Consider the following 18,481-nt stretch of genomic DNA (forward strand, 5'->3'; position numbering starts at 1 on the left):
ACAGGAGATTGTGTGTGTTTGTGGTCATACTTACTGTTAATATTTTGAAGTCTGCATTATGTGTAAGACCACTTAATGGATATAAGACAGGGAGAGATGAAAAAATAGGAAAAGGTGAGAGATCCAGCATCTGCTTCAAACTCTTCATCTTCTGAAAATATTAATAGAAAACATTAGAGTTTTAGTCTCTTTCCAGTTTGTTTTATGGGTCACAGTAAAGTGATGCAATTGTAGTCGCTTCTGCTAGCTGTGTTGAACTACTTCAATAAGAGGCAGAAGACAACAGAGTAAAATGGGGAAAGGAAATTGTCTTACTAGTAAAGGGATGAAAAAATATTGGAGTTTTTCGTTGTTGTTTTGTTCTGGTCCTTGTTTGGGATATGGTCAAGTTAACTGAAGTGTCATTCAACACTGAGGATAAGGGGGGAAACTCTGGAGAGTACAAGGAGCAACTATAGGAAGGCTATTGCAATGAAATTTTGTGGTATTCAGGTACTGCCTTTTCATTCATACAGTTGTAAATAAGCTACATCTTGTAAAGACTTTTTATTATTTAACTAAAAATATTTTCTGGCTTTATAAACTCTTGACACTTCAGTATTTCCAAAAAAAGCTTCTGACAGAGGAAGATCTTGAAGACAGTCAACAGCTGCTCATGCTAGGAAAAATGACTTATGTAATTTTTTTTCAAGCTTTATTTGTGTTTTTAATTTTAAAAAAAACAACCTTTAACACAGAGGTTAAAATTACTTTTGATCTTTTGTTCACTTTTAGCAAAGAAAAAATAGTGGGTTTGCTGGAATGTGTCAGTGTTAAGTTTTCCTTTTCCCTGCTTCTCTGCTACAGGTATGGCTTGAAATGCTTGGAATGCATTTGTTTGTAGGTTTGAACATATAGAAACAGATTAACATATTTTTATAGTGCAGATGACTTTTTTTCTTCATAGGCTTTTAATTTTACACAAAAATTTCTCTGCAATCTGAGTTTTTTTTTTTAAATCAAAATAAAGAGTTTACTTCTGAGGTCCCTTTTCCTCCTCCACTTTCCACCTGTGACTCCCACTCCCCCTCACCTCCTCTCCCTGTTGCTTTCTGCTATAATAGAAAAATGGTGCTAGTTTCAAGAGTGGCTGTTGAATCTGCAGCCACTGCCAAAGGAACTGCCTTAGCAGTGATCCTTGTGCCCAGTTTGGTATTTGCTGGTTGTCTTGACACCTTCCTCTCCAATAATCTCCTGCCTCTGATCTACAAATTACAGGAGCAGTTGTGTCTGCTGAGCCATTTAACCCCCCTACCCTGCAATTTCTGCAAAGTTAGGTCATCTTTTGAAATAGGCATGTGTAGCTCTCTTTTGCCAGAAGATATGAATCCATATGAAAACATGAATAATTTTTTCCAATAAGCACAACAATGAATGTGGTGTCATTTACTTAACCATCAGGAAACATGGCAACTTTTGATTTAATTTAGAAAGGAGTAAATTAACATTCTGTTTTTAATGGTCGCATAAAACCCTTCCATTGTCATATTGGTTTGGGTGAAGGTTTCTCCTTAGCTGGCTGCTCTAACAAGGAAATGCTTGTTGCTGAGGCCGATCACCAGTACAGGTATTAGAAGTAGCAACAAATGTGCTAGGTTCAGATTCTGCTTTGCCTGGTGTTTGAGATTAAGATGCCAGTGAAGGTAGGTTTACTTAGAAAATTTGACCAAGGACGTTTATATGGAAACAGAATGGTGAACTACCTAGATTCATACCAAACAGTAAACTGATAAATAGCTTGCCATGTTATGTTCAGTCTTGCTCGCTATCCACCTTGGCACAACTTATAACATGAGATTACATTAATGTAGGGTTTAGTTTGGGGATTGTATGGTATAAATTGATATATGTAATATTGAAGAAGTGAGATCCTAAATAAAATTACAGAATTATTGCAGTTGTTGCAATAGTGTTGCAGTTAATATTTCTGTATTCAGGTTTTTAGCATAATAAATAGTTTGGTTGCTTTTGTCATATTTTGCGAAAATTCAATACATGGTTAAGATGTTCAGTATAACTTAAACAGTCACATGAACTGTTCTCTGACACATGGACAAGTAATTGTCAGCAGTGTTTAGCTGGCCTTTGAATAATCTGCAACCTTTTCCCCTGTATTAGAAAAAATAACATATTTTCAAAATGTAATAATTTTAATTCAGCCTAGAAAATTATTTAAAATTCAACAGACAATATGGTAAGAATAAAATTGGCATTTGAACAACATAAAATCATGAAGGCAAATCTGTATTCCTCACAGGCATAAAACTCTGAAATGAAGGTCAACCAGGCCGAGTCAACAGTGATAACTTTAAATGAAGTATCTTCAGGAAGTAGTGGAAATTTCTGTAAGGCAAATAAGGATTTTTCTCAACATGTAAATATCTGCAACCAGGAATTTAAAAACAAGAGTCTTTGAAGCATTAGAACTTCTTATGAAAAAGTTATGGATTCGTTAACCTAATGGAATTGATGTGAAGAAGTACTGATGCTGCAGGTGAAAGGGATACTAAAGTAGAATTTTTGCTTTACTGGGATTTTGATATGGAAGTGTCTTGATTAATCTGGAAAATCTGGGAGAAAAAAAAAGAGGAAAAAACCTCTTGTCCACACACTTTTATTGGCATTGTGCGACCAGTGAGTGACTAATCACTGTGCCATCAGAGATGCCTGTGTCTTGCAGCAGCGTGAAAAGACCCTGAGGTCTTCAACATTCAGATAACTGCAGTGGTCCTTAGTTTAAAAAAAAAAAAGGCATTCTAATTGTATTTTTCATGTAGCTTTGGCTTTTTATTTTTTCTGTAGTATAGTACAGTCAAACCACTTCTGCACTTTGCTATGTAAACTTGCTCTTACTTGCTTCTGTGTCCCCTTTGTTATTGAAACAGAAATGTCTGTTAACTGCTCGTGGAGCTTAATCTCTATGACTGTAAAGGAACAGCAGATAGGCAGTTTGATTATTGGTGTTCCCTTTTATGTTCAGAGCTGCATTGCAGGCAGAGGAGGCCTGATGTGAAGTAATGTTCACACAAAACGTTTTTTCCTAGTTGCTACGATGTTTAGCTCTTGCTGGTTGTGCCCTCCTAGCTGTTGACTGACCAATGTAGTAAAGTTACTTTTGTTCTAAGACTTAACCTTTCATATTTGTCCAGTGGAAGTTAATGCTTACTATGCTGTTCTAGCAACCAGTAAATAGCTATGTGAATCAGCTATGTGTTCAGGTCTTCTGAGAGCTTAAAAATCATTAGGAATAACATTCCTGTTAATAAGCTGAGTTTGTATCATACATGCTTTAGGGTACATGTATTTTCATTTCAGTTGCTCATCTTGGGAGCATACAATAAATAAAAAAAATTGTAAGAGTGTGTACAGCGAATAGACCACGTAGTGTTTGTATGAGATATTTTATAAAGATAAGAACATTATGAAATTTTCATGTATCTGAATTTATACTTTAGAACTTGCATGGTCAAAACCCAGGAAGTAAACGATACATATGTGGTCCAAAGGAGAAACACGTTTGGCGTTTGTAAGAATTAACTCTCTTCTTAGAAAAGTCCAACAATACTGCCCAAAGCCATTGTAATACCGTGCAGAACATGCTTCAGTATGTAATTATCTTTGATAGGCAGAAAAAGAACACTTATTCTCCCGGGGCTTAGTACATCTGCTAGATTATATGGCACTCTTGTCTCCTTTTGTGTGTTGCCATTGATTGTAGCGATACCAGACAATAGAGCTGGAATGGGGTATCAAGAGATTGTCCAGACTGCTGTTTGTTAGCCTTCTGAGACGGTTTCTGTTGAACAGATTAAAAATGTGTTCCTCATCATAGCACACTAGTATGGTTTTGTTGACAGGGAAAATTCTTCCTTGTTACTACATCCTCCAGTGAGGAATGCATTAAATGTTGAGACATGCAGATCCAGTTCATCCATTTGCCCCTAAGTAGAATAAGCTGCGCTCGGTTCTGACAGATGTTTGCCAGACCTTTTCTTTAAAATGTTGAGTGATGGAAATTCCAGTCTCTTTGGGCAGTTTATTCCAATACTTAATTACGCTGGCTGGCATAGAGTTAGATACTTAGTAGAAGGAAGGATAACTAACCTTTGCTTGTCTCCTGTTGCAGTCTAAAGCCATTAGATGTTTTCTAACTGTAGTGGACCTGGAGGGTATGTAATGCCTTTCTTTTTGCAGCAATAGATTATGTGTCTGAGCATCATCATGTCTTCAGTGTTCTATTTGATCAGCAGTTTTCACTTCAGATTAATGAACCTCTTTAGAAAGTCCACAGATACACTGAGTTAAAGGTTGCGTTGTAAAAGATGTCAACTTCATTTTGGGTTGATTCCATGGATCCCATTAAACTAATACATAGACCTATTCATGGTGAATTTTGAACCTTGCCTTGGACCCTGAACAAGAGATGTCCATGCTGTTGCAGTGACAAGGAGTAGTTGGAGCAGTGAATGCTCACGCTTTAAACTGAAATGCCAGTTCTAACCTACAGGGCTTGCTACCTCCTCTTGCCTTCCTTTACTTGAAGTTGAATCCAGGAGGCTGTTAAGAGTTTTGTGGCTTTTAATGTGGTGCCATGTGCTTGCGCAGTTAATTATTTTTATCAATTTGTAGAACCGTGGCTTTATCCTGTCCTTTCCCATTTTGTTTTGTATTTAGACTGTTTTTCAAATTCACTAATCATTTTATTTTCCCTTTGCCAGTACTCTTTGCCTCTGCTTCTCTCCTGGTTGTGATGGTGTACGCATATCTAATTGCATCTCTATTTCAGCATTGTCACTGAAAATATGAAATAGCAGTGACTTTGTACAGACTTCTTAAACACCCCATTCATTGCATCTTTTGGGTTGGAAAGTCCACTACTGGTGGTGGCTAAATGTTTATTTCCACAATAGCTAAGGAACAAAATACTCTCATTTTTCAGTTTCTGTGTATAGCCTGTTCTTTAATTTTCAATGTATCTTTATTTGTCTGAAAGTATACATTTTGAACTGTGTTTCCTCCTAATTAGATCATCACAAAATTAATATTCAGTGATTATCAAAAAGTGCATCAGTCATAATATTTAACATAATGCATATATATACAATTTAAGAATAAAGGTAAAGCTATTAAATTTTCTAAGCAGCTTGTGTCTCTTTGTGAGAACCTACTAATGTATTTTACTGATTAGTACCCAAAAAAGGGATTCTTTTTAAGAATTACCAACCGCAAAAGGTTGTTTCCTGTTTAGGAAATCTAAATTAGTTTTAATTGATCCTTTTTGTTGCATAGTACCTAACGTAAGATAATCTAGAGAAAGCAATAGAATTTTAATACCGCTTTATCATATTGTGGGAAGTTTACGTATGTGCATGTGAGAAATAATGGGAATGTTTGGAAGAAGGGATGGGAGAGCTCTTGGTGAGATTGGGCTGAAGCGGGGAAACTTATGTGTAGTGGAAGAGATTGGAATGGGCTTAATGGAGTTTGGATCTTCTCTTGTCAATTTACAGATGTATTTGCAAATGATCAATTCTGTTAGATTGATTAGCTTCTTTCAAAAGTAGTAGCACAGGCACTTTATTGCTCAAGGGTTTAGGGGAGTCTTAAGGGGTTTTAGATTTTCTTGTTCTATTATGTAAGAAAACAGGCTGGGGGGTGTTTGCTGTTTCCTTTGGTGTTTTGGAGGGGGGCTGGTTTTGGGGTGTGTGTGTTGTTCTGCGCTTTGGTTTGTTTGGGGTTTTGGTTTTTTTTCAGGTTTCCAAACACAAAGCAAAGATAGGTTTTTTCCTCTGGGGGCATCAACCTTTTACTTCAGAAATTCTCCTGACATAGTCTGATCCCTTCTTTGTTATATCCCTGGTACAGTCATTTGTCATCTGAAGACTGTAGAGTTTGTTTGCAGGTTCTTTCTGTAATCACTTCTGCCTTCCTCTTTGGAAACAGTTTAAACTCAGTGTCAGTTGATGTAACCAAACTACTCTTCTTAACTGTGTTTGTTTTTTAAATAAAGGAAGGGTGCTCTGGAGAGTAGTACTATTTCTTGGAGTTACTTTCTAGTTTTCCTTTAATCAGAATAAATCTTTTAACTTCCTGCATCAAAAGTACCAAGGAGCAGCCTTTTGTTTTTCTGATTGGCTAGTAAGCACCAATGTCCCTCTTCTACCTTTAGAAAATTAAACTGCTTGTGGTTTCATCTGATCATCTGTTAAGAACGATATAAAGCTGTGGAGTTGTGATAGCTGACATAGCTGGATAATGTGTTTCTGCAGCGAGTAATGAACAGATATTATATCTCTACATTGCATCTTGATCAGTAGCACAAAATGTTGGCGTTTGCAGAGGGTTCTCTCAAGTCTTCTCAGTAACCTGCAATCCTTTAAATACTTTGACCTCCTATGTTATCAAAGTAATCAAAAGTAAGTTAATATTGTGCCCATCCAGGTTCTTCTTTGTTTATATTGAAATACATTTTATAGGCCAAATATCGCAGATTTATGCAACTAATAATTCCAAAGAGCTTGTGCCTATTATTTCCTAAATTCGATACCAGTTTTAAAAGTTTCTTCATAGATTTTCTAAGTTCTTAGTAAATTTTGCTTTAGAACATTAAACGCTACGGTATTATTCTTGTTGAAATAGAAAGGGAGTTCTGTATGGATGGATTCTGGGGTGGGGGTGGAGGGGCAGGGGCAAGGGATGGTGGTTAGAGGATTTTTATTGTTACTGTGTTACTATTCACAGTCTGAATTGCAGTGTGGGCTTTTAATGTTCTTTTAATGTGATGATTATGCTATGGTTAGGGAAGGAAATTGGGACATGGTCATTAAGACTTAGCAAATTCTTCTCCAGTTTGTGTTGTTCCTTTGCCTATTGATCAAGGCTGTAGTAGTGAACAGCAGTTCTACAGTGATGTATCTGGAAATAGAAATAACACAGCGATACTAATTTTAAAAAGAAATGCCATTGATTATTTTTAGTAAGGCTACTCTAAAAGTTTTTGAATAAACTACGTGATACATGTACATAAACACATGCACATACATTCTCACATAGCAGTCTTTTCAGTCTGTATACGTTATAAGACTATTCTGCTTTATGCAAAAATTACTTAGTATACTTTTTATTTATATTAGAGCAAGGACAAGATTGCATCCTACAGCAAAACTCCAAAAGTGGATAGGAGTGATGTGGGGAAGGAGATGAAAGAAAAGTCTTCCATGAAACGTAAACTTCCTTTTACTATTAGTCCATCCAGAAATGAAGATCGCAATTCAGACACAGGTAGAACCTTTTTATTTCCTTAACTAATTATTTCTTGGTAAAATACATCCTAATTTAATTAATTGTGTATTATGTTTTTAATATTATTTTTTCCCTATAAAAAAAGGTGCTAAGTATAAAAATTGCTTGCTTGCTTCTGATTGTTGCATCTCAGCCTGAGAGGCTTTCATCCTATCATTAGCAAGAGCTAGCATGCCGGCATAGTTTATCTACATTTTCCAGTTGTTTCCTAACCTGATTCTTTTGCTTGTATTTTAGTAATAAATCTTTCTTTTCATTGTTGACTCTGGAGGTCCATTTGTTTAAACAAGTAAACTGATGAAAAAACATGTAAGTGCCTTGATTTGAGAGACAGCTGTCAGCCTTTCATAGCCTTTTTTGGGGAGGGAGAGTGCGAAAGATTGGTAGATGTACTGTCCTCCATATAAGGTTGCTAAGGTTATGGAACTAACTAAACTAGCCGTGGAGAGCAAACTTTTCTTTCAGTCTAAGCTCCTATAATCTGCTCAGAATACCTTTTCTACACAGGCTGGTAGTTCTTCGTAACTTAAGCATATTCTATTAGAACTGATTTCAAAACTTCAAAATACCATTCTTAACATGGCTCTTTTCAAATCAAGATGGAGGAGTCTGCATGTATTCCAAGAGTACAGTTATCTCTGAGTTTAGGTAATTAGTTATCTATATCATAGTTCAGTAATAGTTCTCTTGGTAGCGAGACAGTATCTGTGCCCTCTGGAAGGCCCCCAGAATGCATATTCTGCAAATTTGTCAGAGACTGAATACTACAGTTTCTCATACAGTGTTCATCGTACATTTGAATGTTTTCAAAAATAGGTAATTCCCTTAATATGCTTGGATTTAAATACAAGATAGAAGTATATACCTCAGTACCTGTTTAATTTTTGTCCAGGATTGATTTAATGCACAAGATTTGGCTCCTAGATATTACATATGTATTTTTGTTACTCTAAAGAGAATTTGGTATGAAATCCAAATTTGAAATAGTCACAGTACAAAATAATACTCTTGGCTTTAGAGCTCTGTTTTCAGTGGTTTTACAGAATTCTAGAGTTCTACACTATTCCTGATACGACTTGATTCTGAAAAGACCATGTATAAATTAGAAGTATGCTCCCAGCATCTGCTTCATTAATTTATTGCTTAGTATTAGACCCTAACTATTTTTCATAATGGAAGTTAAATATATTTAGAAGTAATATCTAGCACTTATCTAATGTTTTCTCTGTCGGAAATCTTTTGTCACCTCCCCCTGCCCCCCATCAATTTTAAATAATTCATTGTCACAGCATCTCATAAGGTAATGTAATTTTTTGTGTTTCTTTTGCTATAGCATCTATTGTCACAGTTGCCACAAACAAGATGGATTACTCTAGGCACTGAGACATGCACAAAAAGACAATGGGTGCTCTACAAAATCTTTTTGTTACAAGTTGTAGCAGGGAGATGAAATAAACAGTTCAAGTAGGGTCAAGAAATACTTAACGTAACAATAGGAGGCACGTAGCTTTTAACTACTGTGCAGCAAACATCATAGCTTGTTGTCCATTTTATTACTGCTGAGGTAAGTAGGTAAGAGCAACTATGCCGTCTTACAGATGAGGAACTTGGTACATAAGCTTTCCAGAAACTTTAGAGGCAGGAGCATGACTAGGATGAAAAAACAGTCCTTATAATGCTGAATCTGTACCTAACCAATTAGAATAGACCGCTGGGAATTAACCAGTTACATTGGTGCCAAGTTTGGCACTGACTTGGATTAGGACTGACATCAGTGATTGTGAAATGCAATGCTGCTTCTGACGCAAACTTGGCATTAGATGTTGAAGAGGTTTGCCATCACTGGGCTAAACTGTTACCTCTGACTGAAGTGTCTCGCTGCTAACTACATACAGAGAATTGCAAGTGTTATTTGATAAGGAAGTAAGTTAGTTTTTGGAGATGAGAGTGTAACCAGAGACAGTGGGAGAAGAAGAGGTGATGAAAAGCTGTTTATCAGCTAGTAGTGCTAGTGTTTAAAAATAAATAAATAAATAAAAATCCTGGTTTTCTTCTGATACTTTGTGACAATCTGTAGTGGTATTCCAGAGAAATGGTGAAAGGTTGCATATACAATTCATAATTGGAATGATTCTGAAAAAATATGTGGTACCGCTCCATTCTTCCCATTGCCTGTTTCAGTTCCAGGATGTATTTTATCCTTTCCCTATAGTTTTATTTTTAAGTCTTCCAATATGGGTGTTGGGTTTTTTTCCCAGAGTTCAGAATTGGCAAAAATGTTCTTACTGTTTTGCTAAATAGTTTCTCTGTAACAGATAAGACCATTGAAATTGCTGTTCAAATGTTTTTAAAGATCTAGGGTCTTCTGAAAGTGTGTCTGGGTGCGCTAGCATTAAAAATTTAATTTAATGGTTTAATGAATGGTTTATCTCCAAGATACATGCTAGGCTTTCTAGCCGATTTTAGAAATCTCATGATAATTGGGCTTCATCTTGTTTAGGCAGGTAAATCAGTCAAAGAATGGGAATACCTAATTGTTAGAGCTTTATATCATTAGAGCTTCTTGGTTCTATCTCCACAGCATTCATTCATGAACTAATATTTTGTCTTTTTTGCTTTATTTTTTGTAAAAATTGCAATTCCACCTTTTCCTCCTTTTCATGGTGGCATTTTTTTGGTTCATGTATTGTCTAGAAACTGTAAGTGATAATGAACAAGGATGGCCAAATTGAATGTTAACTTAATTTGGAAATTTTAAAAAATTGATTCTGACAAAACTATACTTGACTTACACCCAGGCATTTTTGGCAAGACACTTGGCATTTTTCCCAGAGTTCAGAATTTTGGTGTTAACCTTTATTTAAGTTAATCTTATGAAGGTTTCTACACACAAGCTTTGATTAAGACTGGTAGAGTTGATGGTGGAAGGAGAAGCATTTTCATACCTTTTTTAATAAGTTCTCTGATTTGAAGTCTTCCAGTCCAGAAACACCATCACTTATTTAGACTACTTAAATAGCGTTATTTAAATTTTGTTAATTTATATAATTAACCTGGTTATTTTAAAGTAACCTCTGATGTGGTTGTCAGAACAAGAATAGCAAGCAAATGCTGCATTTGCAAAGAACAAGTTTGTTTGCTTTCTCTACCCTATTAGTCTGAATAGAGAAATTTGAATTTTTCATAATAATTAAACATAACTGCGGGTGGGAAAAAAATCTTGTCTGTGAAGATAAGCATTGGCCTTTTTTTTGTAGTCTTGTTACATAGTTGACTATTTGGGAAGAACAACAGGAGTTACAGTTATACTGAACGTGCTAATTTGTTGAACTTTCCTTGGAAATTACGTTCTCCAGATTTTGTGTTTATGGTACCATCTCGGTTTTCTTTTCTGTCTTTGAAGTAGTTCAAACATGACGGAGTCATATTTCTTTTAGCATTTAACTGACATTCAAAAAAGCAAAATAACTGACCTCTTCATGTTCCATGCGTATATCATAGTAACACAATTTCTACACTTGTGCTTCCCATAGTTAGGGAGGTTAGCGGGGCTGTTAAAGGGACTGTTTATACACTGTGTTACTGCTTGCTGGATTTGGATTTACTGTTCAACTAGTACAAGTTTCTTTAACTGTTGTTTGGGCTAGAGGCAGGAAAGTGGGTGTGGTTTTTTGTATCTGTCTGTATGTGTGTATTGGTTTGGTTAAATAAATATGCCATAAACCCGATTGATTAGTTATCACAATAGTACCTTGATATCTCTTACAGTGTACAGTATGCTGTGAGGTCTCTTCATCACATTCTAATCTTTCTCTTTCACTGAGGATAGGAAGTAGCAGTCAATTGTGATGCGTTTCTCTTCAAAATAACTTGTCAGATTACCACAATAACACAGATATCAGAAAGTCTGTCTCTCTTAATTTCATCATCTGCAGAATTGATCATCTTCACCTGTCTTCTACAGTTGTTGGTAATGAGCGTTTTAGTCTCTTGTTGTATATTGCTCAATCTTACAAGTTCCTTAGAAGCATTTGTTTCAACCAGTTCCTATTTAGCTTCTCATGGTCCTATTTCTTAATCCTGTTTTTCCTTACAATTTGCACTATGATAGCAGTTTTACATTAAATGAGACTGTCATGGGCCCTGAAGCTTGAATTTGGTCTTTTTGCTTTATTTCCTTTGTCCACTGCAGTGGTTATTTCGCCAGATTGAATAGTGTGTTAGATTGGCATGATTTGAGAAATCCATATGTAAGATTATTTAATAATTTATTTTCCTAAAACATTTAGAAATTACTTGAGTGAGATTTTGTAATTTATCCAAATTAAAACAAACAAACAAAAATCAAACAAAAACAAAACAAAACAAACCCACAACCAAAAAACCCTGACACATTGCTTGCCTTGGGACATAATCTGTCATGCATAAATTCTCCTAAAATAATTGCTGGTGATTCTGATCTTTTTGTGCCAGTACATTTAAGTACTATGAGTGAATTTTGTGACGCTCCTCTACAAATTAGTGCTCAAATGCACCTAAATCACTGTTTCACGTATCTTGGCTATTCTAAAATCCTTTTTTGAAGTGTTAGGTGAAAAGCTTACATTGCAAAAGGAAAATTTTAGAAGGAATGTTGTCCAGATAGATTTAGATGATTATGAAGGTATTTTAATAAATATAATTGAACACGAAGCCACTTGAAGAGTTTTGATTTTATTTTTTTAATTTTTTAATAACAAGTCAGAAATTTCCTGTTGTTCTGTTTCTAACTGCTGAAGAACACCAAAAAGTGACAAGAAAGTGAACGTAAAAGAAGATATTTGTACCACAGAGACTTTGAAAACAAAATGCTCAAAATCTAAAAAAAAAAAACAAAACCAAAAAAAACCACACCAACAACAACCCAAATTGACTTTAACAGTCAATTTTATACATGAAACTCTACCTAAACTTAATTTCTTAAACTGATATTATTCCTCTATTAGGGAAGTTATTTCTGTTCAGATTTTATAAACATTAAGTACACAGCTGTGGGAAGTTTTCTGTTACCACAAGATAAAGAATATCTAAAAGGTCAAAGTTCCTGAATGTTAAATTGGTCTTCTCGTGCTAAATAAAGTATAGTGTACTGCATGAGGATATTCCTGGAGCAGTGAAAACAAAACTTCTAATATATTCTGCCATAAGCATAATGGGGGTTCCCAGTAATTTATAAGATTTTTTTGTTGGATTTGTGTAGCTTCTTTATCAACAGTTGCATTGTTGTTTTCCCTGTATTAAAAAAAGGTAGTTTTTTCCTACCTGATTGATTGATTGATGTATAAAAATGTCTCTCTTATATGCCCTACTCCCTTCCTTTTGCTTGATTCCACACCTTTTGTCCTATGTTGTTTTATTTTATACATTCAGACCTAGGGCATACGCATGTGACCTTGTGGTAGGAAAAGCATTAGCTTCTTACAGAACATATTCCAGTAAATGGATTATCAGATGCACCTGCTGTAGTCCTGAGACATTTTTTTGTTTTTGTTCTTGATCAGATAAAAATACCTGGCAAAGCACCCTGTATAGTAAAAAAGTAAAAGCTAGATCATCAAAAGATTTATTTCACTTACTTTGACGTATTATTTTCTCAAGCTGAATATAGCTATAAAATTATAAGGAATAATTCTGAATGGGAATGTGCTTTTCAGGCAAAGAATCATGAGCAGTAAATAGCATAAGCTAAGAAACAGCAGATCATGCCAAACTGAAATGTGGTGTTTTGATGGAAGTACTAAATTAGTCAATGAAGGGTATGCTGTACATCATCCTTGGAGAGGATACTTGCAGTGAAAAGTTGAAAATACAATTCCATTGTAGGCTTTCTGTAAATTTTCCTGTGCAGACCAATCGGGCAGTAGTGTTGATTTGGATATTGAACTGATTTTTTTATATATTCAGGAGTATGAGATGCCTTCAGTTTAGAAAAATCTCATTAATTACTCTGTAAAAGGGATCTTGTTTCCTTTTTAAACATGATGGATAAATTTGTAGGGTTTTTAGAATAGGTACATAGGTCTGTAGCTTTCCTGTCTTAAAATGGTCTTGCTCATAATTATTTAGTCTGCAAAATCATTTACTTCTTATTTGGTCACTGTAGAATTCAAGATGTGCACTATTTACGTGTGTCCCTCTGCCTCAACAGCATTGTGTTACTAGAGCCTGTGCATGTAAGCAACCTAGAAGATGAGATTTAGAGAAGGCTAGGAAGGCAGAAAATGAGTTGAGAGGAAATGAATGATAGGAGGGCCACAGAGATGGCCTGAGGCAGAAGTGGAGAAAATAAAAAAGTAGAAAAGGGTCAGTGTGAGGCTTAATGAAATGGAGAATGGTACACTGTTAGGAACCTCAAAGGGACTTAAGCTTCTAATTTGTAGTTTTTATTAATTTTTGACACTCTGCAGTAGGGTAGTAAAGTTTGCTGCAGTGGAGTCTTCTTTTTAAAGATTTGATCCTTTTGCAGATGGCAGATTTTTTTTTTTTAAATGAAGTTTTGATATAGGTGTTTACGGTTGAGATTTAGAAAAGAAAACTGGTATAATCATAGGGACAGTAATAAAAATAAAAATAAAATCCTCATCCTTGGCTGTAGCTTAATTACATTTCCACATCTTTTTTAGTACGGGCCAAAACACTAAGGTTAACTAAAACCGGATGAACACTGCCTCATCAGATGGTAATCAGTCACATTAAGGATAACTTATTACACAATGAGGTAAAAAGATCAGTGGAGCAATGAGGCTTATTTTACTAATAGTAACAATCCCCAAACCAAGCCTCAACCAATTTCTAGCCAAATTGTAGCATACTAAAATGGCCAAGTCTTATTAATCAGTCCAACATCTTTCCCCCCTGCCCTGCTTTCATTTCAAAGAATCATAGAATTGTTAAGGTTGGAAAAGACCCTTAAGATCATTGAGTCCAACCGCTAACCTATCACTGCCAAGTCCACCCCAAAACCATATCCTCAAGCACCACATCTACCCTTCTTTTAAACACCTCCAGGGATGGAGACTCCACCACCTCCCTGGGCAGCCTGTTCCAATGCCTGACAACCCTTTCGGTGAAGAAGTTTTTCCTAATATCCAACCTAAACTTCCCCTGGCGCAGCTTGAGGCCATTTCCTCTCATCCTATCGCTTGTTACTAGGGAGAAGAGACCAACCTCCGCTTCGCTACAACCTCCTTTCAGGTAGTTGTAGAGAGTGATAAGGTCTCCCCTCAGCCTCTTCTCCTCCAGACTAAACCACCCCAATTCCCTCAGCTGCTCCTCACAATAGTTGTTCTCTAGACCCTTCACCAACTTTGTTGCCCTTCTCTGGACATGCTCCAGCACCTCGATATCCTTGTTACATAATCTCCATTGTAATTTTTAGATCTTAGCTTTGTTTCATGTTCTCGCTTGCTTTATGGGGGTTAGCACATCAGCAGCCAGCCACAGACGAGAAAGCAGGCAATAGACATCATTAATTAATTCTGTCCCTATCTTTGTCGTTAGTTGTCCAGCCTGGAGGGTGGGTTGAGTTTACTTGTGACTGTAGGGTTTAGAGTCCTGTCTGGCTGCTTAAAGGCTTTTTGGGAAGGTGGTCGGTGGGGAAGCTTCCAAAAGGAGAGGGTGTGGTAAAGTGAGCAGGATGTCTGGAAAAGCTAAGACTGAACCTGGGCTTCTAAGGAGACAGCCAAGGGAATTATTTGCTCAGATTTTGGAGATGTCATTTTTGTTGGTTGACTCTGTTAGAGTACTCTTCAGACCATTCCTTCTTGACACTGGCGGTTAGAAATATTTTTTAACTCTTTCAAAAATTTTAATTCCAAGTCACCAAATACGTGACTAAGGTTCCTTAAGCCATCTTTTACATCCAGTGCCTTTATATTCAATTAATAATCTTAGGGGCTCTGTAGAAAAAGGTAGACATTGTAGATCTAACATGTAAGTAATATAAGCTGTGTACAAAATACAAAACGTTGAATTTGCTAAGAACTTGTTAAGAGTGAAAAAGAGCAATTGCCTGGAAAGATGAGATAACTACAGAAAATTAACGGTCTTCACTACACGTAAATGCAAAGTAATATGTCTCTAGAAAATACAGTTAAACAATAATGTCCAGGTAAGGAGATCTGTGAAAAATAGTTGTACCAAAAGAAATTTGATGCAATGAGAGTTTGTACTTGTTTGATGTTAAGATTGTTAAATACTGCTCCAGTTAAGTCATTTAGTCAAAGTCACTTGATCACAATTCAGTTGTTTTCCATCATACTTTAACCTAAATGCCTGTGCTTGGTTTAGGTCACCTTTATACTGAAAATTGAAGGAAGAACTTTTGAAAAGGATGGAAGACATAGACCAAAGTTTCCAAATCACACAAATAAAATTCTCGGTTTGAAATTCATTAGGTATTAAGAAGTTGTCTGGTTTCAGAGCACACTTAACCAATCTGAAGATCTGTGAGAGTTTGTAGGTACTGAATAGCTTTAGAAATTATCTGTTTATTCAGATGTATAATTTTAGCTCCTGGTTTAAAACACGGACATGAAATATTAAGCAATTACCACAAATATTAATAAAAGAAGTTATGTATATAAAATAGCTGTATGTTTTTGAAGGATATTCATTTTGGAGAAGTTACTCTAAGGTGAAGTAACAGGATGAGTTTGAGAGAAACAGTCTTTTATCCAGTTACCTGACAAATACCAGTTTAAAAAGTTTATTCCTAATTTTTAACATGATGTCTTGAGAGAAGTAGAATAGAGTACAGTCTTGGATCTGTATTCAGGGCTGAAAGTTGACTAGCTGATCTTACAGAATTTTTTAAGCGCCTGACTTGATTACCTGAAAATTAAAGTTGTGACATACACAGTCTTCCTGCTGTGAAACGGGTTTTTAGTCTTTAGTAATCCTCCTTACAGCTTTAAGTGCTTTAACTCAGTAGCTTATTATCCTGATATAATAAGAACAGGTGCTAAAAACCTAAAACAAAACTAATGCAAATGCAGCAAATTAACAATGTAATTTCTGTTTTTCATCACCTGCCACCAATCACGGATTCACGTACCTTAAAAGGATGTTCTTATTTCTAGAAAAATGTTCTAACGGAACAGCAGCTTGAGTTTTTAAATGTTAATATTTCCAGAGAAGGAAGGTCCGGAGAAAAAGAAAATGAAGAAGGATGCTGGAAATAAGAAATCAACACCAGTTAGCATTCTTTTTGGTTATCCTCTCTCGGAGCGCAAACAGATGGCACTTCTCATGCAGATGACAGCAAGAGACAACAGTCCAGGTGATCTTACAAAGTTAACAGTTTTCTTCCTCCTGCCTGTTTAATTCTGTCCCAATCAGAACATTCTGGACCCTGCTGGTTTTCAATAATCCTTGCTTTTTATTGAGAATTTAAAAAACTATTCATAATTCTGGTAAAAACTGTATTGTGCCTTGATGAGTAATTTGATGAAAAATTCTGACCTTCTGTATTTATGTGCTCAAACGTTGGAAGGAAAATATTTTAGCTAGAATTCTGTTATTTCAGTATATATTTATATGCATAAAATACTATTTTGTCAGAAGCATATTTTCTATCATATATATTAATAACTTTAATTACAGAAGATAATATTTTAACCGACTCCCTGTAACCAAAGACTGCCAGAAAAATACCATACAGGCTTTCTTACTGCAGTTTGTCCTTCTGTGTAAATCTGGCTTTGTGGTGTCCCTTATTTTTGAGAAAACTTTGAGAAACTTTAGTAATAGTAGTTTACTGTCCAGTCCACTCAAAAACATTTGTGGTGACGCAACTGAGAAAGTGCAGGGAGTACAATGCATCACCAATAATTCCTTAAACTCATTCTGCTACACAAAAATACAGCAGAAGTGTGCTGGAGGAAGGGGAAGCAGAGCAGACACAGATGTGCATGGTGATGCTTTGTGTTGTTTTACCAGAATTTATACCAGAGTATGTGAACATTGTGTTTTGGATAGACCTCATCTGTCCTTGAAACCTACTTTAAAAATAGTGAGACTTTGCAAAACACTCTTATGCACATTGCAAATGGGCATTGTGTTGATACATGTGAAGGGTCAAATACATCCTTTATTTAAATATTCACCAGTAATTGTAGTCTTCTGAATATAATTATTAAAATGATATGAAGTAAAAATAGTGTTAAATAACTTAGTGACCATTTAAAAACTTATTTTGTAGATTCCACCTTAAATCATCCCATACAAACAACACCAACACAGAAGAAAACTCCAACTTCCTCTTCAAGACAAAAAGACAAAGTTAACAAGAGAAATGAACGAGGGGAAACTCCTCTACATATGGCAGCAATTCGAGGGGATGTTAAACAGGTTAAGGAGCTAATCAGTTTAGGTGCAAATGTAAATGTAAAAGATTTTGCGGGTAAGTTGATACATATTCTCTTAACTGCACAAATTAAATGTTACTGCTGAAGTTGCTGTCAGAGGTTTAATTCTGGTTTATGCTGTATGCAAATGAAAAATATAACAAAATTGGTTGGAAATTTTCGAATCACGTTTTTATTTCTGATGGCAGTGGTAATACTGGAACACTGTAGTACAGAGTATATTATTAGAATGGTATAATAATACCTGGACATTTCAGCTGTGGCCAGGGCCTTTGCACACTAGGCATATATAAAAATACATGTGCACACTTGCTGAACTTTGTAGTATTATACTAGACAAAGTCAGTAACTGATAATGGGATTGTAGGCTATGTGAGGAGATGCAACGTTTGGTAACAGTGAAGGTGGTAGCTCTGTCATGTACATTGTCTTCTTACTGTGACAGCTAATACGCACCAAAGCAGATGGGTGTGGTATAGCTTGCACTTGTTGTCTAGTCCTGCTAGATCAGTACTAGTTTTGGTATGTCAGTATCTGCTGTGATTTCAGCACTGATTGATAAACTTTAAGTTAAGTTGTAATTTGTACCACATTTTTAGTATCCTTTATTTGGTATCATTACTTTTCTTAGTATCTATTTAGTAACCTTTCTATAAGGAAATGTCTTTGCTGCCTGCCTGTCTGTCTGAAAGACCTCCTAAATAATTTTTTGGAACCTGCTGGCAAACTTTTGC

General features: G+C 35.7%; 1 protein-coding gene across 5 annotated transcripts in view; it reads left to right on the top strand.

The window, feature by feature from the left end:
- The window catches only part of ANKRD12 (ankyrin repeat domain 12), a 66,177-nt gene that overhangs the window by 20,634 nt on the left and 27,062 nt on the right, over nt 1–18,481 (top strand). For 2 of the 5 annotated variants that reach the window (XM_064442995.1, XM_064442994.1), the window contains 4 exons: nt 775–846; nt 7,173–7,320; nt 16,514–16,660; nt 17,582–17,782. In XM_064442995.1, coding sequence (XP_064299065.1) covers nt 7,239–7,320; nt 16,514–16,660; nt 17,582–17,782 — 430 coding nt within the window. In that variant the 5' untranslated portion in view covers nt 775–846; nt 7,173–7,238. The remainder of the gene's footprint in view (nt 1–774; nt 847–7,172; nt 7,321–16,513; nt 16,661–17,581; nt 17,783–18,481) is intronic. The other 3 variants (XM_064442993.1, XM_064442992.1, XM_064442996.1) reach the window with 2 other exon arrangements.

The sequence above is a fragment of the Phalacrocorax carbo genome, chromosome 2, assembly GCF_963921805.1.
Source record: "Phalacrocorax carbo chromosome 2, bPhaCar2.1, whole genome shotgun sequence".
Lineage (NCBI taxonomy): Eukaryota > Metazoa > Chordata > Aves > Suliformes > Phalacrocoracidae > Phalacrocorax > Phalacrocorax carbo.